This window comes from Cannabis sativa, chromosome 6 (assembly GCF_029168945.1).
Source record: "Cannabis sativa cultivar Pink pepper isolate KNU-18-1 chromosome 6, ASM2916894v1, whole genome shotgun sequence".
NCBI classification, from domain to species: domain Eukaryota; kingdom Viridiplantae; phylum Streptophyta; class Magnoliopsida; order Rosales; family Cannabaceae; genus Cannabis; species Cannabis sativa.
Genome location: NC_083606.1, coordinates 54,507,501 through 54,532,243, shown reverse-complemented (window position 1 = coordinate 54,532,243; position 24,743 = coordinate 54,507,501). Strand labels below are relative to the sequence as shown.

At 32.1% G+C, this 24,743-nt stretch overlaps 1 protein-coding gene across 3 annotated transcripts; it reads left to right on the top strand.

Annotated features, from left to right (window-relative positions):
- Positions 1-6,199: 6,199 nt before the first annotated feature.
- Positions 6,200-11,050, top strand: LOC115725387 (protein CHLOROPLAST IMPORT APPARATUS 2). Of its 3 annotated transcripts, XR_004013392.2 has the most exons (4): positions 6,200-8,165; positions 8,894-9,049; positions 9,175-9,248; positions 10,672-11,050. XR_004013392.2 is itself a non-coding variant. In XM_030654897.2 (3 exons), the coding sequence occupies exons 1-3, from the start codon at positions 7,011-7,013 to the stop codon at positions 10,717-10,719; spliced, it is 1,359 nt and encodes a 452-aa protein (XP_030510757.1). In that variant the 5' UTR covers positions 6,201-7,010; the 3' UTR covers positions 10,720-11,050. The 3 variants fall into 3 exon arrangements, 2 of the variants coding, with proteins under 2 accessions (XP_030510757.1, XP_060973281.1); XM_030654897.2 differs by lacking the exon at positions 9,175-9,248 and having other exon boundaries at positions 6,201-8,165; XM_061117298.1 differs by lacking the exons at positions 9,175-9,248; positions 10,672-11,050 and having other exon boundaries at positions 6,202-8,165; positions 8,899-9,048.
- The last annotated feature ends 13,693 nt before the right edge of the window (positions 11,051-24,743 follow it).

The following is a 24,743-nucleotide window of genomic DNA, read 5'->3' as shown; positions in this document are numbered from 1 at the left end:
ATGAATATAATTAAATTATTATTTAAACTAAACAACTAAATTTTGAAAATTTAGGGTTGTTGAAACAACCTTAAATATCTTTTCAAAATTTAAAAAATTCAAACTAATTTAAAATATCTAGGTTTATTTGAATTATTTTATCAAGTTAAATTAAATATCTAATAAGATAAATGATTTGAAAATAACCAAAAAGATATTTTCAATATCATTTTCTAATTTTATAATCTAATAAAATAAAAATAATAAAATAAACTAATTTTAAAATAGACGTGGTTAGACAATTATTATTTTAAGAATAAAATAATAAACAAATAATAATTATCCTAATTATATGTCAAAATATCTCAAATTAAGCATTATTCAAATTTTTACAAAAATATCAATGTTATTTAAATATTTAAAATACAATTTATAAATTTCTAATAAGTAAAATGATATAAAATAGCATAAATATCATTTTTCTAACTTATAATTTATAAACAATTAAATATTTAACAAAATAACTAATTTTTGAATTTCAAAATTTTATGGTTAGAATATCTATAAAAATATCTAAGTTAATTTCAAATTTATTAATTATTTAATTTATCTTATAAGATAATTTTTATATAATATTTTAAATTAAAAGGATAAGGCTATCATTTAATTTAAAATATGTTCAATATTAAAATATCTGATCTTATAATTAAATAATATAAAAATATTAAAGAAATTAACAAAATTCTAAATCTGACCATAATTTAAAAATCAAAATAATCAATTTTAAATTTAAACCTCAAAATATCAAAAATTAAAAATAATCTATTCAAAAATTAAATAATATTAATTTAAAATTGATATTTAAGTTTAAATATATTAAAAATAATATTTTATTTTGATCTTTAGGGTTTGAAATTGGGAAAAATCTAAATTTGTGAAAATATCCCACAAAAATCGCATTAGGGGTGTAGCCCAGGATTGGGCGTGCAATAGGCTGCACGCAGCCTATCACGCGCGCGCGGAAGGGGCATTTGTAGGGTGGACTGGCGAGGTTTCTCGGTGCCTGCAGCTTCCTGGGCAAGGCCCGTGTCTCAGCGAGGGGCATCAGCGTGCGTTCAGACAAAAATTGTCCTAGGCACGCGTGCGCACATCACCTTGTCCGAGTGACTGATGTGCGTGCGATTGAGCCTATGCATCCCAAATTTTCAAAACTCCATAACTCACTCAATTTTTATTGGAATTGAGTTCCGTAAAAAACAAAATTGCTTAATTTTTTTACAAGGAATCCAAATAAAATATTTTCAGAATAAAAATAAAATTATCTTCGTGGGAAAATTTCGTAAATCATATAACATCATCAAGTAACATATAAACTAACATGAACACATCAAAATCAACACAAACAATATTCATCATTTTAAATCCATATTACATGAAAGAAAATCATTACCATGGCTCTGAGGCCAGTTGTTAAAAATATTTTACCAGGATCTAGATTCACTAACAAGTATGCTGATAAACATCCTAAATATGAATTCTCTAAAATAATGAAAATAAACACATAAGGGTTCAAGAAAACCTTACATTGATTCCAGCGAAATAATACGACTCCTTTCGTTCAAGATCTCTAGCCCTTGATTCCTTTCTGTAGCAGAGCATTATCAAAATCTGAACATGGATCTCTTTCTCTCCTTCAGGTTTGGTTACCACCGTCTTACTCACTATGATTGAGTACTTGACTTGCTATGTGTGGGTACGACACTCATCACTAAGGGTTTTGAATGTGAAGAACAATGAAGGAGGCTGAAATAACTGAAGAATGAACTCTTTCATCTAGGTTGGTTGAATAGTCAAGTTGACATTAGTTAAGTTGACAAGCAAGAGGATGAGATGAGAGTATCTTGTTCATTTTATAGTGTTTCAACTAAGGCTTAGGGCTGAATTATATGAATTAAAAGGGAATAAAATATTGGGCAAAAATCCACATCATGGTCGTACACTCAATGGACCAATTTCTAGTTAGATTTTTACAACTTTATTTCAACCACTCATTCTTCTTTTCAATAATACCATACTTTCCAATTCAATTCTATAAATGTCAAAACTATTTATTTAATAATTATAATTAATTACTAAATAAAATTGTCATTTATGTAATTTATTAATTAGACCATCCAAAATCTCTTAATTAACAAATTGACCCCAAAACCTCTTTTTTTTCACAATTAAGCTCTTGCTTAGTAAAAATTCTTAAATAGGACATAGTCTAATTTTAGAATTATAATTGATTAATTAAAATTAATTAACTGAGTCTGCAAGTAGTATTATCTCAACTAGTGAGGGGTGTTGGGATTTTATGCCCTAAATAAAACTCATTTCAATATAATCTGATTTTTTATCAATAAAAGATTAGAAGTCATTTATGTTTACATGTAGTGTTCATGTTTATGGTTTAATGTCTATAATTTCTGTTAAGTCCAGAACATATAGTTATTCGCAATTATAGTGATGTCAACATAGTGGAAGGTAATTGTGATTATGTGTTGGGCTTTGTGCCCTAAATAAAACTCTATTTTAATGTAATCTTTTCTATTCAATTACCAATAAAGAAACAGATTTAATTTCATTACTTGTTTAATGTGTTATTTGGTTCATGTGATCATTTGCTTACTTATTTGATTAATAAATTCATCCAAATCCTTATCACCTTGAAATTCTTGTTTATTGTGTTGTCAACACTGTGGAAAGTAATCAAGATTGTGTGATTAAATGTATTCCCATGATTTATCAGTACACAGGGTTTAACTGATATGATAATCTACAACATAGTTTACTTGCACCTTGAATAAGTGATATGTCCTTTCCAGGGCATTGGTTAAAGTAAGCTTGGGTTGGATGTATGGAGTATGCATCGGAAGGGACCGATATTAAACTTGGATTAGATATGATAAACTTACCATAGTATCTATTCAATTCAATATCACCTAGTTAATCATAGATCAAATGATCTCAATCTTGAGATGGTTAGGTTCTAGTTCAGTTGCATTATTTGTGTTCTTGAATCTATTAGTTAAAGTCAACCAGATGGTTCTTCCCGTGACGTATAGGTTAAGAACATGGTAGTTCAATTGAGTGGGAGCGCTAATCATAGATACAGAATCTATAGCTTCTATCCGGACATAGAAGTGAAACGATGATTTCCTTCGAGCTTGGCTAAATGGAGATAAATGATAGAGCGCTCATTTTAGTGATTATATTAGTTCACTGAAATATCATTTATAGGTTGCTAAGTATTTTAAAGATAAAATACATTGAAGGGTGTAACGGTAATTTTATCCCTACTCAATGTAAATCATCTATAAAGGATCATTGATTATTGGGATTATAACAATGGATAACTAATAGCGTATCTATATCATGGAACATATGGAGTGTTCTATATAACTAAGAGTGCAATTCCAAGTTCTATAGTGGTGCAATGAGAAATTAATAAGTTAGAGAATTTACTTGGTAAATTCTAGATCTGCTTATTGGAAGCTCGGTTATATAAGTCCATGGTCCCCAAACTAGTTGAGACAAACTGCTTGTATGACTCAATTAATTGATTTTTGTTAATCAATTTCTAATTCTAAAATTAGACTATGTCTAGTTTATGAATTTTCACTATGTTATGGCTTGACTATGAAGAAATAGGATTTTAGGGTTAATTTAATAATTAAGAGACTTTGTGGAGTCTAATTAATAAATATTATAAATGAAAATTTTATTTGATAATTATTTTAATTATTAATTAAATAATTTTGGTATTTATAGGGTTGAAAGTGCAAAAAGTGGTATTTGTGAAAAATAGATAAATAGTTGAGAAAAATGGCAAATATCTAACTAGTGTTTGGGCCCATTAATGGTCGGTCACTTAAGGGTATTTTTGCTCTATTTTTATCATTTTTTATTTTAAATAAATCAACCCTAACCCTAAGAGAAGTAGTATAAAAAGAAAAGAAAGTCTCATTATCCAACTAATGCTTCAAAGGCAATAAACCTAGTTTTTATTTCTCTCTAGGTTTATGAGACTTGTTTTTCTTCTTTTCTTCTCTAATTTTTGAAATCCTTAGTGTTCTTCACAAATCAAATTCAAGCCTTTATTGATTGAGTGCATGCCCACCCATAGCAAGTTAGTCCTCAATCATAGTGTGTAAGACTTTGAAGAATCCAAACAATTAAAGGAGTTTTGGACTCAGATTTTGGTGAAAACTCTGCGACAGAAAGGATACAAGGGTTAGAGATATAAGCGGATGGAGTCATTTAATTCCGATGCAACCAATGTAAGGTTTCTCATACCGTTTTATGTGTTATTTTTATCATTTCAAAAATTCATATTTAGGACGTTAAAAACATACTTGTTAGTAAATCTAGATCCTGGTAAAAGATATTCCAACATTATATACTTCAAAAGATAATGTCCCTTGATTCATCAGTGCACTAGATTTACACTGATGTGATAGTCAGCTATAAAGTATACTTACACCTTGGATAAGTGTTATGTTATTTTCAGAACATTGGCAAAGTATGCTAGTTTCGAATGCACGGAATATACATTGGACTGAGACCGATATTGATCTTGGTAAAGATATTATAATCTTACCGTTGTATTTTTCTAAGTAAATATCAATTAATAAAAATAATCTTTCAAGATAAAAGTAAATCAATTAAAAACGAGTGAAAGTGCCATAGGCTACTTAATATATTTGAAAAGGTAGCAATATTTTGTTATTTTCTTAATAATAATAATAATAATAATAATAATAATAATAATAATAATAATAATAAAAGTGTTATTATCGTATGAAAGCCAAAGTGTAGAAATATTTAGTGAAAGTGGCTTTAAGAAAGATACATACTAATAATAGGGGAAGTTGAAGATTTGCCACAAAACAATAAAGATCATCAAATCACAAATCATTGAAGCTAATAAGCTCAACGTATGATTCGCATCTGCCACACATAATAAATTGGCAAACAGACACCAAAACAAGAAAGAAAAAAATATATATAAAAAAAGAAATGAAAAGAATTCAAAAATAAAAAAAAAAAGTCTAACAAATCATTGCTCCTAATTCTAAGAGAGACATCCAAAATCCCACCTTGATACACGTGAATATCATCCATTCCTTAAAAGACATGCCAGGTAAGCCCTAAAATCTGAAGTCACCAATAGAAGATTGCCACGTCAGCAGATAAGAAACCTTTACCATGAAATCTCCAAAGAAAGTCTTGCAGGTGGTATGGGTGGCACACTTGGACTAATCCTAAGGACCGATCCATACTTGGCCCATCAACAGGATTACAAGTTCCATAAACCCCTTTATGCCCTCCTTAGACCTTTATATTTACTAAAAGGCCACTGTGATGTAGACTTACAAGTTACAACTTGGGCCTAATTTGTTTTCAAAAAAATATATATTTACCAAACTTTGTAAAGATAAATTATACTTTTGAGGTGATTAATTTACCGTATAACTGGTGTGAAGACAAATAACAAGTACCAAAAGAATATATTCACTAAAAATCAAATTGTATACATATATTTTTATAACAGCATTTATTCAACCAAGTTTAGGGTTTAGAGGTATATACCTATTATACACAAATTTTACTAGTAGCAATTGTAGAAGAGATTAATTGTTTGCCAAATTTCCACATGGATGGACTGTGTAGACTAAAGACTAGCTAGATTTAAAAGAAAAAAGAAGTGGTAATGGTATTATATAGAATAAAGACATATTTAAGCCTTTTGGATAAAAAGAAAGGATTAACTTATCAAATAGGGAAGAAAACTTGGTTTTTAGTTAAGCATCATCTTCGGTTAGAATCTTCATAATCTGAGCACTAATAATATAATTTTAGCAATTAAAATATTTAAGAAAAAAAAAAACATATTCTAGGAGGATCTACCGAGTCAAATCGTAGGTAAAATTTTAGAGCACCATCTACATGACAATTATATAAAGCTGGACCATAAAAAATAATGAAAATGTTAACATTTTTAACATTAAATGTGGTCTTTGTTGAATAATTAGTCATTATTTTCTAATAGAAAATAAAGGTAGAGAAAGGAGAAATAATTATAAAGAAAGCAAAAGAAAAAGGTTAATTCAGTAAATGCACAAATAAAATAATTGAAGCAATCGTTATAATGGAATAATAATAATAAGAAAACTAAAAACTAAAACAAAAAGAACCGAGTTGTAAATAAGCAGAGTGGCCCCACAGTCAGAACTGCAGAGACTGAACATTGTCTCTTCTTCTGTACTCATCTCCATTTTTCTCTGTCTTTCTTCTACCCTAATCTCCTCTTTAATTTCTCCAAAAAAAAAAAAAAAAATTGAGTGACTGGCCTGTCATGAAATGAACCCTATTAGTACAGAACTCTTAACGGTTCTTTTTCTTTTTATCTGTTCGGCCAACTCGTGACCATCTTCTCTCACTCTCTCTCCCTTTCTCTCTGTATTTTTATACTCTTTTTCAGTGTATATCAACTAAGAGTTATCGTTTCCCGTATTGGGTAACTTTCCTTAACAAGAGATATTTTATTCTACTCTTCATCCAAAACTCACTCTCATCATCATCATCGTGGTCTGAGCGGAGTAGTATATAATCTGGGCTCTCTGTTTTTCTATTTTGTTTTGTTTTAACAGAGAGAAAAAAAAAAGTTGAAGCTGTTTTCTACCTAAACTATAATCAATTTAATTCCTTGGAAAAAAGTCTCTTTATTCCTGTGTTTTTTTCCTCTCTATAGTTTTATCTCTATAAAATAAAGAATCTCTTTGGCTTTTTCTCACCCCCTGTTGTTTTCTCTCCCCTTAAAATCGCAGTTTTCCTTAGTGTACTTTACAAGGGTTTAGGGTTTTGTGCAATATTTCTTTCTTTAGTCACTTGAAAAACAAGGTTGTAATAAAAATTCAATCTCTCTCAACATGTTCTAAATTGTCTCAATGTTTGAATTTTTGTAATAATTAATAATTATTTCCCACATGTTTGTACCACAAAACAGTACTAATCTACAAATGTCTTCGTGTCTAACCGGAGGAGGGGGTAGAACTTATGCATTCGAATTAGAAATCGTGAAATCGGCATCATCTACATCAACTCGAAATTCGAATGCGAGTTCATCATCTCCACCATCTTCAACTCTATCAGAATCAAGCAATTCTGGTCTTGCAATCACTACAAGAAAGCCCAGAACCCCTCGGAAACGACCCAACCAGACCTACAATGAGGCTGCAGCATTGCTCTCCACAGCTTACCCAAATCTCTTCTCAAATCCCATTCAATTCTCAAAATTCCCTCCTCACTTCAACAAAACCCACGCTTACTCGCCCACCTCATTCGATGACTCCGCCGATTTGCTCCTACCGTTTCAACTCATCGACAACGACGATGAAGATGGCTCGGGCTTCTTGCTCCACCATCGAAAACACACCTCTCGAGTCGAATTGAAGCTGCCTGGTAATTCTTCCACGTCGTGTCAGAGCCCGGGCGAGTTCGATTCTCCGCCCAATTCCAATTGCGATTCTGAATTGATGGATTTGGGAGAGACTACTACTAATTCTTCTACGGGATACGCTTACCAGCAAGATGATGATTTTGATGCGGAATCGATTCTCGATGAGGAATTTGACGAGGGAGGAATTGATAGCATTATGGGGAATCTGACGGTGGATTCCTCCTCCACCGCCGCTGAATCTAGCGTCGTAGGGGGATTTTGTTACGGATATCCGATGGGGTTGGGGTTGGGATTGGAAGGGAGATTTGAATTAGGGTTGGGGATTATGAGAAGAGGAGGTGGAGGAATTAGTGCTCTGAGAAATGTTGATGAGGGGAACTGGTGGAGCTTTCCCACAGTCGATGTAATGGAGCTTTCGCCCAAGTTTACGAAAGCTCCGTCTCCGGCGCCGGCACCTGATAAAAAGAAGAAAAAGAAGGCGGTTGCAGCGGCGCCGGCGAAGGAAAAGCAAAAGGAGAAATCGGCGCTTGTTGCAGATTTGATGAAGACTAATAATAAGAACAACGAAGGATTGTCACTTAAGCTCAATTACGACGACGTTTTGAATGCTTGGTCCAATAAAGGTTCACCGTTCTCTGACGATGCTCCTCCGGGATCAGACCTACCTGAAAATGACGTCACCGTAGGTTTCTCAACTCCCGCACGGAAATCAAAGTCTCGCAAAGCTTAATTTATTTTTTTCTTTTTTTTTTCTTTCAAAAGACAAATAATAAAAGTTTTGTGTTGGAACTTTTGATTAGTTTTAAACTTTTAGTAAAATGAGTTGATGCTTTGGCGCGTGTGTTTCACGTTCCATAAAATATACCTTTTCTCTTTTCAGTTCACTTAAATCACTTATTATTAGTTCGAAACTCGACATTGGAACTGACTTTTTTTTAATGTGCCTTTTCAGATTTCTTTTTTAATTAGTTAATGCTGTTTTATTTAATTATTTTCCCAATGTGATTTTATTGTGTTCCGATGTTTTAGAAGGGGAACAGTAGTGGAGCTAGTAATATTCTATGAAGAAAATAAAAGAATTAGAAGAAGAATATTCATCTAGTATAGTAATAAATAATTAAAAAATCGAACTTGAATATACTTAAATTAAACCCCTAGCCTATGTAAGAATTTTAAAAAGAGATACTGTAATGTAACCTTTCTTTTAATAATAGTAAGAGGCAGAATGTGTCGTTTTCTGTTTGTTTAAAATTTGCTGGCATATTAGTTAGTGTGAGTAGAATGTGAAAGAAAACGACACTTGTCATATTTTGTTGGCTTCAATTATAATTTTTATGATGTGGTGCCAACCAGTGAATCACAGGTCTGTGGTTTTTTTGATTTTAATTTTATTGAAATTAATATGGGCAGGCCAGATTGGCGCAGATTGATTTGTTCCCGGAGGCAGGCGGAGTAAGAGAAGCTAGCGTATTGCGATACAAGGAAAAACGGCGTACGCGCCTCTTCTCTAAGAAGATCAGATACCAAGTTAGAAAAGTCAACGCAGATCGACGGCCCAGAATGAAGGTACCTTTATTTTATTTTTTAAATCAAAGTTGAGACTTTCAAAAGATTTTATGAAACATAGGAAGGAGACGTCATCATGTATTCATTCATTATTTCACTTACTAACTTAATTTGGTAAATTTCAGTTTGGAAAGGTGTCACACTAAAAAACAAAATTAAAGAAATTTACAACTTTTCTTTAATTTTTGCCAAACTTAAGGTAACACCAATTTTTTTTTTACTTCGTCGTCCATTAAATGAAAATTTATTGTTCCAAATTAAAACCAAAGCCACTATTTAGATTAGAGGTAAGTTTGAAATATTTATTATCGACGTTTTAAATACACCACCTGTGTCTTTCTCTTTTCTCCCAAGTTTTTCTTTTTTTTTTTTTTGGTTTTGTTTTTAAAACAAGATAACTTTTACACTCATACTTAAAGATTAAAATTAAATTGTATTCTACTTAGTTATTTTTTAGTAAGGATATAAATAGTGAAATTTAGAGAAAATTATATTAATTATTAATTTTTTAAAAGTTACTTTCTAAAAGGTTTGATATATAGGAAAATTGTTTAAGATATATGCTTTATTTCTTGATTCTTCATTTAAAGTTGCAACAATCATTGGCGTTTATTTTGTAATAGTATTTGAAAAACTCATTTATGAATAGTGAGTGCTACCGTCAACTTCTTATTATAATATTTAATCATTTTATTTCTTATTATAACACTTTAGTTAATTTATGTGTTCAAATAAAAAATAAATACTAGAATATTTTTTTTTTTTAAAAAAAAGAAAAAAAATTATAGCAGTGTTTATTATAATTACAAGATCAATCATGTAAATTTTTTGAATAATTTACCGTGCTTAAAATAGATTTGATGTTTTCTAAACACACGTGATAGACTAGAATACCAAGAAATCTATTTTCAATATTATAAACTATTTAAAAAATTTCAAACATTTACGAGAAAATATTGTAATTATAACAAATATTATTATAAAAAAAACTAAAAATTATTTTAACATATTTTCAGACATAAAAATTAACTTAAAATTGTAATTAACACTTCTCACAAACATATACTTTCCTTTTTGTTTGTTTTCAAAAAAAATTCAATGCTTGATAAAGCTTTGTGAAAAAGCCGAAAGAGTTTCAATTGCTTGTAAAGGTCGGAAACTCATGTACAGCAAAATACTTAGCCAATCAGCAAATTAAAACTTTTTGGGCACATTATTTGTATTTGTTTCTAATATTGTAAGCTTTGGTGCACCTTCTTATATATAAAAATATTTATCAGCAATAATTTAATAAATAATTTCTAATTAAACTACCACCAAATTAATATTCCCATCCTTTAATGTTGAATATATTCTAGTACTCTACACCTACAAATGCATGGTATCCTAATAATTTGTTTGCTAATAACCGTAGTATTGGAAATTCCAAGGATCACAGTTGAATTTTTCAATTCATTATATTTTAATTGTTTTGCTTATTTTTTTAGCTCCAACGCCGATTTTTTTTTTTAAAAAAAAGAAAAAAGGCCACATTAGACTATATTGTTGCTTAACATTATTTATAATGTACTTACGTACTTAGTGGATTTCTCTGTGGTAATTATTTTCTTTTTATTTTACAGGGACGATTTGTTAGAAGGCCAAATTCAAGACATGAGGGAAAGATATAACATGTAGTCAAAAGGAATTATACTATTTATTATTATTATTATTGAGAATTTCAGATGAGATGAGATCACGATCACCATTTCTGGTGTCGACATGTCCTTTGTTTTTTCATATTGAATAGTTTTTTTTTTAATTTTATTTTATGGTTTTTTGGTTTTGAAAAACGTTAAGCCAAAAAGAGGAAGGTAGTTAGAAGAGAAGAGTGAAGAATCCAACAACTAATATTTTTTTTGCCTATACATGGTTCCTCACAGTGTATTATTAATATCTTTGTAATTTTTTAATTAGTCTTTGGATCATATATATAATATATGTGATTAAAATTTCTACTTTGTTCCAAGGACTTCAACACCTTTTTTGCTATATATTAGGTTTGGGAAAATGAGATTTTATGTTGGACCAAGGGTAGCTAAGAATTGAAGTAATTGAAATTCAGTATTATTGATTTCTCATACCAAAGGAATCTTATTAAGCATTACGTGAGTGGCTTTGATTGCATCAAAATATATACATTATGAATACTAAGTACTAATTAATAGCAAAAAAAAAAAAAAAAGGATAGCTTACTCTACTCTATATTCTTCAAAATATAATAATATACTTCATTTCTCTCTAAGAAAAATATATTACTTAACTTCACTTTTTTTATTATTATTATTATTATTATTATTATTATTATTATTAATAATAATAATAATATTATTTTCTATGTCAGTTTCTCTATTATTATGTTCACATCATTAAAATATTATACCTTTATATATTATATTAATAATAATAAAAAAAAGCGACTTCTCTTGAAAATAAGCAATGAAGAGAAAATAAAGTTTTATCAATCCACGGATGAAACCTCATCAGAAAGTGTGTGATTACTTGCTCCAGATGGGTAGTTACTTTGAGGAAGCTGAGAATCATGGAGCGATTATAGATCAAGAAACTCAAGTGAGTTTGATCTTAAATAGTCTGATTCCAGCTTTTCTGCCCTTTACTTCAAATTATGTCATGAATAAGTTGACATTTGAGTTCCACGAATTAATCAACAACCTTTAGACATTTGAAAATTTGATTGGAGGACCGCAGAAAAGAAGAAACAAAGCTCCTAGTTCTAGTAATGCTACTGCTAGTACGACAAAGCCTGAGGCAAACATTGCCTCTACTTCGAAACCTGGAAAGAAGAAGAAATTGAGGAATAACAAGAAGTCTCTTAAAGCTGTTAACACAGCTAATAAGAATAAGAAGGGTGCTAATCCAAAATCAAAAGATAAAGAAAAATATTTCTATTGCAACGAAAAGAGCACTGGAACCCCAGTGTCTTAAGTTTTTGGCAAAAAAACAAGGTATTTCTAACTTTGTTATAAACTCATGTGTTTTAGAGAATTATTATCCATTTAGGTTATTAATTCTAGATCTACTAACCATATTTATTTTCTTCTTACTTCAGCTTCAGCTGCTTAAACTTGAATTGTTTTCCTAGCGAGTTAAGACGGATGGTTGGACAGAATGGTGGAGATTGTCCAAGTTGAAGATGAAGCTCGTTATCTTCATTAATTTTTGAGTTAATTGTTTTAGTCAATGAACAATTCAGTTTCAATTATTAGTATGGAATTTTTATCCCTATTTTATATTATTGGAGACAATTCATTATGACATTTTTGAGAGTATTAATAAAATTTTCTCTTTAAGAGGTTTTCATTATGAATTGCTTTTATAAAATTGAGATTCATATTCTTTAACTTTTATGCCAATACAAATTATATTTATATGTTTATCATGTTTTATGTGTTTTGTGTTTTAATATTGATACAAAATTTATGGTATTTTTTTAATCTTTGAAAAGAGATAATACCACATAAACACTTGATTTTTTAAAATTCAATGTTTATGAATAATTCTCATTTCTTAAGCAATTATTAAGATTTTATTTGATAAAAAAAACTTTTGATCTGATAGGGGTGGAAGAAGTTAAGAAGACATATATGCAGTTCAAAGATCTTTTATATCTATTGAACTCCAGACTATATTCAAAACTCCACAGAATCTCTATAACACTTAGGGGTGGAAGAAGTTATTGATACATGTAGTTCAAACACTTTTAACTTTGAACTCTAGTGTAACGCCCTAACATTTAGGCACGCTACCCAAGAAGATTAAGAAACCCTAATCCTCAAAACAGGATTACTAATAAAATAAGCGTGGAAATTAAACTTTTAACGAAAACGGAATGAAAATAAACTTGTAATAATTTTAACCTTACAAATAAAAGTTACATGTTTCGGGATCCCAAAAATTGTTTTACAAAATAGAGTTACAAAAGTTTCAACACTGGTAGACCCTAACCCGCTTGGTCTAGTGTGGCCCGAACATGTACATTTATCGCCCAACACCCACACTCATGGCTGATTAGAAACAAAGTTACCCTTTCCTGCATAGTAGAGCACCCGTGAGCCAAGCCCAACAAGACAGTAAAATATATCGATAATCATAAATACACATCATATAAATATTAATGCCATTTCATTTTTGTCTATATGACACAGACCCGCGTGTTACGCTCACACGCCTATTTATGTCTATGTGGCATAGACCTACGTGTTACGCTCACACGTCTATTTACATTAAGGCCTTAGAACGATTTATCTCAGTTCTAGTTACCGAGTCTAACCCGATTATGTCTTGAACACATAACCCTTTACTTCAATATACATTTATATATCATGGCATAACAATTAGATATTAATAATTTACTTGGGTAACAACCCTAATTCAATAAACCGCTCAAATTAGTGTAATAACTCTAATCCCGATTTTTAGTTTCTCATATATATATATACTAGTTAGAAGTTACGTGCCGAGGCACGTAAATATTAGTTTTATTTAGAGTTTAATTCTTTGTTGTTTTATTTAGATTGTATTAAATATATGATGATGCGAATGATTTGTTTTATTATAGTAATATGTGTGCTATCATATTTGTTTAGTAAAATATAATTGGGTATATTTAAGCCATAACAAAATAATACTTATTATTTACTTATAGAGAATTTAGAGGAACAAGATATAAGTTTTGCAAAATTTAAAACAAACATTATGTAACTAAAATTAAAGAAAATGTTCGATCTTAAAATAGAAGAAAAAATTATTAAAAAAGTCTTAATATATGGAACATTATTTGAAAATATAAAAAGAGTATAGTGAAACTTCTCCCTACTCTTCCATTGCCAATGATAATGCATATAGTAGTGAAATTGAATCAGTAGAAGAATGGGAAAAAAGTATTGGCATTACTCTAGATGATGATGATTAAAATACAACTACACTGAACAAGACTATGCACATATTCCTAGTAGTGGCGGCGTAGCTTGCTATATACCAATCCTTCCTCTATCACAACTACAACAACAACAACAAGTGCCACAAACCAATGATAATGCATATAGTAGTGAAATTAAATCAGTAGAAGAATGAGAAAAAAGTATGGGCATTATTGCTTAGAGGATAAATTATAAGCAAATCTGAAAATTAGATATGCAATTGTCAGCATTATCCACCTAAATCCCAAAAATAGTATTTTTTTTACTCCAAAATATAATATATCAACTAATTATCAAAAGAAAACATACCAAAATAACAGTATATGCACTTGTCATGATTATGTACTCAAATCCCAACAATTAGATTTAATCTAATCTAACTTAATATTAAAAGATCGGAATCAACTATCAAAAGAAAACATATAAGCAATTGAAAAAACTAAAAGTAAAGAATGAAGAAGAGAAACATATGAAATGAATACAAAAAAAAAAAAGGAAATAAAGAAAGAGAAGGAAACTTGGAAAAGAAGGGCCATTGAAATCGAAAAGAATAATAAACCAATTTTTGCTGACCTAACTAATTAGTATATATATATATATTTATATATATAGAAAATAAAACGAATACTGTGGTGTGACCAAAAGCATAATAAAAAATGAATGATTGATTTAGTAATTTTATGAGTTTACCTTGATGAGAGGCACGACGAACGTGCCAAAGTTGACAGAAAATGATGCTGCCTTTAGCATGGACTGCGTCCACTATCTTCTTCCATGCCTCCACTTGTTCTTCTTTGTAAATCCCAGGGACATGTGGGAAACTAACAAAAAAAAAAAAAAATAACATAAGTGTGAGTGAAATAAATTTATATTGGTTGTATATTTTCGTACAAATTGAAGTTTAGTTATCAACCAAAACAAATAAATAAATGCAGTCCTACCCTCAAGATATTAGCGACAATTTTTAGTTATATGCTCATGTCTAATTATGGGTCCAAGTTCTTAATTCCTAAAGAACAAATACTAAAACTCTCTTCCTACCTTATGGCAACTCTATCACATTGAAGGCTCATTGTGGTACTGGTACTGTACCTTAAAACATAGGGTAAATAATCTAAGGCACGAACAGCTAAATATACTTAAGTATTAAACTCAATTTGAACAGCGTGGTTACCAATCTAGTCCATTGGCCACAACTAACAAATTTCAACACTGAAAAATTAAAAAGAAAAAAAACTCTTTACAGTGGAGACAAATTAAGAAACCTACCCGGTCGCGGTGTTGGAGACCAGAATCCCTTCAGTGATGAGGAATCCACCTTGGGTGGATCTTTGCGTGTAGTAATTTTATGAGAGTTACCTGGTGCTTCATATTTATCAAGATAAAGAACTAAGCAGTTAGGTACCTTAACATTACAATAAATTATTACTATAATCTCAATCTCATTCTCATAGTAAGTAATTTAGCATGGGAAAGAAGGCGCATATATATACAAAAAATACACAACAGCTATATATATGGAACGACAACAAGCAAGTCCACAAAACAAAATTTTGAGCCCACACCAACAGATGACTTCAAATGTGTGCATGAATAAATAGACAAGCAACATCAACAATTTGAATCTAGACTTATAGTTCATCAATGTCTTACACAAATGGAAATTCAACAGTACATGATTCTCCAAACTACTAACAGGTCCTCCATTCCAATTAAGGGTGGGAGACAGAACCGTCAAGAACCTATCTCCTTTTTTCATAGGATATATCTCTGTATTTACATCAAGGTGCAACAACATGCCATGCTTCTCACTTTGTGCAACAATTCTAGTAACTAAAACAAATAAGAGAGAAAAAAAAAGGATTGAATATCAAACTTCAACCAAAATGTACATCTTAAAAAGCTCAAAAATCAAAAAAGACGAACAAACAAGAAAAATGATAGCAAATTTTGGACAAATTTCTAATGTCTACAATCAAAACAAGATAGATTTTTTTCAAAAGGCCTAATCATTTATAAGAAGTATTGTGCATAAATACCCAACTGAGAAAACTTAAAATGAGCAAGGAAACTACATACAAATGACAAGTATCGAAACAACAATGGCATACCTGTTGGAATTTATTTTACCAGGATCTTAGATCTACTCACAAGTATGTTGATTAACACCCTAAATATGAACTTTCTAAAATGATGAAATAAACACATATAAAGTTTAGGAAACCTTACATTGGGTGCAGCGGAATATAATGACTCCTTCCGTTCAGATATCTAGCCCTTGATTCCTTTCTGTAGCAGAGCATTATCAATATCTGAACCTGGATCTGTTTCTCTGAATCTTTGATGCTGAAACTCCTTCTTGCTGAATGTCTTTCTTCACGATCTTCCTCACTATGATTGAGGTATCACTTGCTATGTGTGGGCACTACTCTTACACTAAGAATTTTGAAATCTCAATGAGGAAGAGAGAGAGAGTGGGTTCGGCCAAAGATAGGGAGAGAGAAGGTTTAGTTTTTTCTGAATGAAAAAGTAGAAAATTTAAGTGTAATTTTTCTGAAGCCTTCACTATCTATTTATAGCATTCCACTAGGGTTAGGTTTAAATTATTTGGCATCAAAATAATGAAAATATCAGTTTAAATTGCCTACAAAAGTGGCTGGCCATGCTTAGTGGATTTGGGCCTCACTTTTTGCAATTTTGCAGTTTTATCTTTTCTGCATCTGATTTTCTCAAAAACGCCAATTTTCTAATTCAACCATTTAAATGCCAATTCTAACTATTTAATAACTATAAATAATTATTAAATAATATTGTCATTTATCATATTTATTAATTGAACCATACAAAGTATCATAATTAACAAATATGCCCCTAAAACTCTTTCTTTACAATTTCGCCCTTACTTAGTGAAAAATTCACAAATAGACATAGTTTAATTTGAGAATTATAATTGATTAATCAAAACCAATTATATGAGTCTTACAAGCAATATTATCTCAACTAGTGCGGGGACCATGGGTCTATATAACCGAGCTTCCAATAAGTAGATCAAGAATTTATTACTAAAATTCACTAACTTATTAATTCTTCGTTGAATCCACGCATAGAACTTAGAATTGCACTCTCAGTATATAGAATGCTCTATATGTTCCACCATATAGACACATCATTAGTTATCCATTGTTATAATCCTAATGTGATCAATGATCCTCTATATGAATGATCTACACTGTAAAGGGATTAAATTACCGTTACACCCTACAATGTATTTTATCCTTAAAACACTTGATCCCGTATAAATGATATTTCAGCTTATGTGAAATGAGTACTCCACCATTTATGTTCGTTTGGTCAAGCTCGAAGGAGATCATCCTTTGCTTACTATTCGCCAGATAGAAGCTATAGATTCCATGTTTATGCTAGCGCTCCCACTCAATTGCACTATCGTGTTCCCAAAATGTACGTATCACCCTGACCTAAAAGTAGGCTTAACTAACAAATCAAAGAACACAAATAGCCTTTCAAGATTGAGCCTAACCATAACAGGATTAAGAACATTTGATCTAGGATCAACTAGGCAATATTGACTTGAATAGATATTACGGTAAGTTTAATAAATCTAAGTCAAAGTTCAATATCGGTCCCTTCCGATGCATACTCCATGCATCCAACCTGAGCTTTACTTTAACCAATGCTCTGGAAAGAACATAGCACTTCTCCAAATGCAAGTAAACTCTGTTGTAGATTATCATATCAGTAAAACCCTATGTCTGGTAAATCTAGGAAACTTTATTCACATAGTCATGTTTACTTTCCAATGTGTTGACGGCACAATAAACAGGATCAAGTATGTGAAAAGGGTTTCAGATGAATTTATACATTATGTACATATAATCATGAAATAAATCATGTGAACCATGCAACATTAAATGTTATTTCTGATATATATTAATAAGTAAATCTGATTATATTGAAATGAGTTTTATTTAGGGCATAAAACCCAACAATACCTTTATCAAACTTTTCACCGTTTGTGTTTAGTCCCTCAACCGAAAAAAAAATCGTCGAAAAGGAAATCAACCATCTTTACAGGAATAATAAAATTAGAGGAACAATAACGAACAGAAATTCATTTGACTTGGAAAATCCTCTTGATGCTGGGTAGTTCGAACCTGAGAGAAGTGTTGTTTCACAATTAAAATTTGGGTTTCCAGTGCTGTAAAAAAAGAAAAAAAAATACTGACTTGAAAATATAATTATTTTTTAGAAACACTGTAATATTCCAATTCTACCACAAAAGAAAATAAGTTCAAGAAAAAATTTAACAAATCGTTTTCGTTTAGAAAGTAGGGATTAAGAACCCAAATGGTTTTCAATCATCGACTCCAACTGAGATTGAGAAATTTTTGTTCTTCTTCCATGCCTCCACTTGTTCTTCTTTGTAAACGAAAGTACAGATTAAGAACCCAAATCGTTCTTCTTCCATGTTGAGCTTCGATTAAGAACGCAAATCGTTTTCGTTTAGAAAGTATGGATTAAGAACCCAAATCGTTTTCAATCGTAGAACAAATGGTTTTCGTTTAGAAGGTAGGGATTAAGAACCCAATGGTTTTCAATCAACCATCTATGAATATTCACTCTGTTTTTTTTTTCTTAGGGTTAATGGAGAACTTATTCGTAAAATTTCAAATATTATAGGGTTTGTTAAAGAGATATGTGGCTAAGATGATTTTTTTTTTTAATTTAAAAAAAGATTGTTTAATTTTTTGAGTTTAATTATTGGGTTTATTTATTAACGGGAGCGGCAGATCAAACCTATTAACATCGTTAAATTTAACATAATATTCTTTTATTTTTAAGGTATATTCTGCTAAACCAAGAAATGCCGTTAAACCAAGACATGCCGTTAGATAAACACTTTTAATATATAAAGATATCACATTTTATATAAGCGCCATTGCGCATATCTCTACGTGATAACTATTATCTTACCTGAAGTTCCACCAATATGGAGATTCTAAATCCTTCGGTGCTCATGACCAAGTGCCTGTAATCCTAGTCACAATTCCGGGATACACAAGTATAGGGTTAATCCCTAAATCCATTTTCACAAATTATCAACTGGGCATTAAAATTCTAAATATTTAGATAGAGCTCGAAAAGAGCTTTCCAACGATATAAAGAACGTCCCAAACGGAATCCCAAGTCAAAAGTTATGACCAAAACAAAAACTCCAAAAAAACACAATATGCTACCATAAAATGGTCGCGGCTATTGTGTTTAAAAACCCAGAAAACCTAGAGCTTGTTTGGCTGTGTTTTCAGTTTTCAGTTTTTAAAATTGTGTTTTTAACAGTGAGAATAGAAAACAGTTTTTGTCATTTTAAAATTTTAATGGTGTTTGGCACAAATTTTTAAAAACTGTTTTTAGATTTTTTCTTACGAAAAAAATCAATATTTTAGCACCATACCATGACATTAACCCATCCGGTTCTAGGTTCGGGTATGGTTTCGGGTTTAGGATTCGAGTATGTGAGCAAAATATAAAATATAATATTTTAGACAAAAAAAATTATTTTTAAAAATTGAAAACAACATTTTGATGTTTTCTGTTTTCTAGTTTTTTAAAACTCAATTTTTAAAAAACAGTTTTAAAATTTTTTGCCAAACGACTCCTAATAGTTTTTAAAAACTGTTTTTAGTTTTAAAAAACAGAAAACAGTTTTTAAACTGTAAAGCCAAACATCCTCCTAGTTTTCAGCCACGAAAATGCATCCAAAAATACCAATTTTCATGCTATATCAACCCACAATCATACCAAACTTTCACCTAGCATAAACACATTAATTAGAGAGGAATTACACCTAATTCACTCTCCAACAATACCAAAAACCAGCACCAAATTTCAGCCCCAAAATTAAACAAATTCAACACAAATTTTCATATAATTCAAAGTCATACACCACTAACTAGAAAGTTCTAAAATAGGGCATTAAAATACATAAAATATGCATCAAAATCAAACCATATACTCCTCAAAGTTCAGATTTAACAACATCTAAACTAAGCTCCAAACCAAGAGCCTAAATCCATAAAACTCCAACAATAAAGACTTGCTCATCCAAGTCAAAATCTCAAGCTTCAAGCAAAATAAATTCAGAGCTATAAATCATAATATAAACACTAAATATAACTCAATTAATCACACCCAAAGCTTACCCAAAGCAAAGATCAAGAGTTTAAGACACTACAAGTTCATAACATCAAGAACAACCCAATTAAGACATACATGCAATTCAAGAACTTGAAAATCCCCACATGCTTCAACATCATCCAACAACAATAAATTGGGATAAAAATTAGATTTCTAAACTTGAAAAATAACCCTAAAACTTGCTAACAACATAGGTGCGAAATCCATAATTAAACAAGTTCAAGTTACAAAGAAATCACCATTAGCTCCCCTTTTCAACCCTCATGCATTCCAAGCCCAAAAACATTACTCTCAACAAATTTCAGCAAGGGAAAATTAAATTTAAAACAGTAATTACTACCTCAAATTATAACAAGAACAATCCTCAACACCTCCAAATTCCAAGCTCCAAAAGTTAGCAAAAATTCAAGCTATTTCTCAACAAAAATCAAAACTTGGAAAAGAAGTTTAGGGAGAGAGAGAGAGAGAGAGAGAGAGAGAGAGAGAGAGAGAGAGAGAGAGAGAGAGAGAGAGAGAGAGAGAGAGAGAGAGAGAGAGAGAGAGAGAGAGAGAGAGAGAGAGAGAGAGAGAGAGAGAGAGAGAGAGAGAGAGAGGGGTCGGCTGGGTGTTGAAAAACCAGAAAATAAAATCTCTCTTTTACAAATAATTCCATTTACTACAAATAATACATGGAGGCCAAATTACCATATTGCCCCTAGGGCCATATAACACACTTAAAAGCATTCAAGGACAAAATGGTCATTCACATCACAAATAAACTCAAAAAAAATTTCAGATTATTCACACATAAATAAAATGCCAATAATATCTCCCAAAATTATATTTCGGCCCGAATCCGGTTCGGTCCGAAATACCCAGTTGTGACTATACCGCGCCAACTTGTTAGAACACACCTGAAAAAGGACACAAAAAATATACTATATAATAATATAGTTGATAAGCACGTAAATAAATTAAATTCATAGTTTTACCCTTCTCGGGTCAAAATTACAAAAATGCCCCTGGCTCACCAACGGGGCCTTAACATGTCATTTCTCATATTAATTCGCATATAATAAATTATATAATAATATAATTCTATAATAATACTCAATTAACTAGTTAGGGTTTTGCTAATCCATTTCCTTAATCCTAGGGTATTACAATTATCCTCTCCTTATAGAAATTTCGTTCCGAAATTTACCTAAACAACTTCGGATATTTCTGCTGCATGTCCGTCTCGAGTTCCCAGGTTGCCTCTTCTACTTTACTGTTCCTCCATAACACTTTCACCAGTGCAATCGTCTTGTTTCTCAAGACTTTCTCCCTTCTATCAATTATTTGCAACGGTTGTTCCTCAAATGATAATTCTGGCTATAGTTCCAATGCTTCATAACTCAGGATATGGGACGAATCTGAGACATACTTTTGAAGCATCGAAATATGGAACACATCATGTACAGCTGCCAGCACTAGGGGCATAGCCAACCTGTACGCTACTTGCCCTATCCTCTCAAGGATTTCAAAAGATCCAATGAACTTGGGGCTAAGTTTTCCTTTCTTACCAAAGCGCTTGATGCCTTTCATTAGCGATATTTAGAGAAATACCATGTCCCCGATCTGAAATCAATACCCTGTCGCTTTGAACAGCATAACTCTTCTATCTACTCTGAGCCGCGAGCATTCACGCTCTAATTTTTTTAATTGCCTCACTTGTTCTCTAAACAGCCTCGGGACCCAAGAACTTTCTTTCACCTACCTCATCCAAGTGAATAGGTGATTTACATTTTCTTCTATATAAAAGCTCGTAAGGGGCCCTCCCGATTGTTTCGTGATAGCTGTTGTTGTACGAGAACTCGATCAGCGGAAGGTACTTTACCCATGATCCTGCAAAGTCAAGCACACATGCACGTAGCATGTCTTCTAAGATCTGAATAGTCCTCTCGGATTGTCCATCCATCTGAGGATGAAATGCTGTGCTAAACTTTAACTGAGTTCCCATAGCTCGATGCAGACTCTCCGAGAATCTTGATGTGAATTTCGGATCTCTATCCGAAACAATGGACTTTGGGACACCATGAAGACAAACAATTTCTCTAACATATAACTCATCATACTGATCAATGGAGAAGTTCATTCGGGCAAGTAAGAAGTGCGCTGACTTTGTAAACCTGTCCACTATGACCCACACAGAGTTGTACTGTCTTGTGGTAATCCCACCACGAAGTCCATAGCAATGTCTTCCCATTTCCACTCTGAAATATTCAATAGCTGCAGCAACCCTGCAGGCCTCTGATGTTCAGCCTTCACTTGTTGACAGGTAAGACACTTAGGAACAAACTCAGGGATGTCATTCTTCATGCTTGGCCACCAAAACATGGCCTTGAGGTCTTGATACATCTTCGTTGACCTCGGATGAACTGAGTAAGAAGTTGTATGAGACTCAATCATAATCTCTCTGTTAATACCGTCATCCATAGGCACACAAACACGATTCATAAATCGTAACATTCCCGTTTCATCCACTGTAAAGTCACTAGTCTTCCCAATCGAAACCCTATCTTGGGATTTCATTAACTCTAGATCTTGCAATTGTGCTTTTTTGATTCGCTCTAAAAGAGTAGATTATAGGGTAGTATTAGCCAACTGCCCTACAACACACTCGATTTTAGCTCGGGTCATCTCATTTTCTAACTGTTGGGAGATTTGTTTCACAGTATTTATCTGACTCTGCCCCTTTCTACTCAAGGCATCGGCAACCACGTTGGCCTTACCTGGGTGATAAAGGATCTCGCAATCATAATCCTTCACCAATTCTAGCCAGCGTCTTTGTCTCATATTCAGGTCTCTCTGGGTAAAGAAGTACTTAACACTTTTATGATCAGTGTATATCTCACATTTCTCACCATATAAGTAATGCCGCCAAATCTTTAACGCAAATACTACTGGTGCGAGTTCTAAGTCGTGAGTAGGGTACCTTTGCTCGTACTCCTTTAACTGCCGAGAAACATAGGCTATTACCTTTCCAGCTTGCATAAGAACACAGCCGACACCTTTTCTCGAGGCATCACAATAAACAACAAACTTTTCCTTATCTGAAGGAAGAGTTAGCACTAGAGCGGTAATCAAGCGCTGCTACTCTAAAAAACTTTTCTCACACCGATCAGTCCAAACAAACTTCAAATTATTTCGGGTCAACTCCGTTAAGGGTACAACAATCTTTGAGAAACCCTTAACAAATCGATGATAATACCCAGCTAAGCCCAAAAAGCTTCTGACTTCAGTAGCCAATTTTGGTGTTGGCCAATCCCGAACAGCTTCAATCTTGGCTGGATCCACCATTATCCCATCTTTATCTACTATGTGCCCCATGAAAGAGACACGAGATAACCAGAATTCACACTTTTTGAATTTAGCATACAAATTATGGTCTCGTAACCGTTGCAATACAGATCTAAGATGCAACTCATGTTCCTCTTCCGATTCAGGATAAACCAAGATGTCATCAATAAACATGATCACACATCTATCCAGGTAATCATTGAATACCCGATTCATAAGATCCATGAATGTCGCCAGGGCATTGGTGAGTCCAAAAGACATCACTAGAAATTCATAATGTCCATATCGAGTACGAAGCAGTTTTTGGGACATCTTCCTCTCAAATTCTCAGCTGGTGATAGCCTGAGCGAAGATCGATCTTGGAGAAGACCGTCTTCCCTTTCGTTGATCAAAAAGATCATCAATTTGAGGTAAAGGATATTTGTTCTTGATGGTAAGCTTATTCAACTCTCGGTAATCAATACACATTCGCAGAGACCCATCTTTCTTCTTTACAAACAACACTGGAGCACTCCAAGGAGAGTAGCTAGGCCTAATGAATCCCAGATTCAATAACTCTTGCAATTGTATCTCTAGTTCTTTCAATTCCGCTGAAGCCATTCGATACGGTGCTTTTGATACTGGTTCCGCTCCTGGAACCAACTCAATTACAAATTCAATCGCCAGGGTAAGTGGTAATCCCAGTAAATCTTCTGGAAAGACGTCAAGGAACTCGCACACCAATCTTGTATTCTCAGGTCCAAATGTCACAGGTTGGCTGGAATCCAATGCAGTGACTATGAATCCCAAACAACCTCTGTTCATCAGATCCTTAGCTTTCAAAAGTGTTATTCTGGGTATACGTTGTTGGAATTATTTTACCAGGATCTAGTTTTACTAACAAGTATGTTTGATTAACACCCTAATATGAATTCTAAAACAATGAAATAAACACATATAAAGTTTAGAAAACCTTACAGTGGGTGCAGTGGAATATTATGACTCCTTCCATTCAGATTTCTAGCCCTTGCTTCCTTTCTGTAGCAGAGCATAATCAAGATCTGAATCTGGATCTTCATTTCTCCTTCTTTGATGCAGATTTTCCATAGTCTTACCGCTACACCTTCATTGTATTTTATCCTTAAAACAATTAGCCCCGTATAAATGATATTTCAGCAAAGTGAAATGAGATCTCCACCATT

Bases quoted from the DNA above. Each gene is read 5' to 3' on its own strand.
- LOC115725387 (XM_030654897.2), top strand. From the start codon at position 7,011: ATGTTTGTACCACAAAACAGTACTAATCTACAAATGTCTTCGTGTCTA. The intron at 8,166-8,893 runs GTAGGTTTCTCA...TAATATGGGCAG, and splicing joins TACCTGAAAATGACGTCACC to GCCAGATTGGCGCAGATTGA. The intron at 9,050-10,671 runs GTACCTTTATTT...TTTATTTTACAG, and splicing joins ATCGACGGCCCAGAATGAAG to GGACGATTTGTTAGAAGGCC.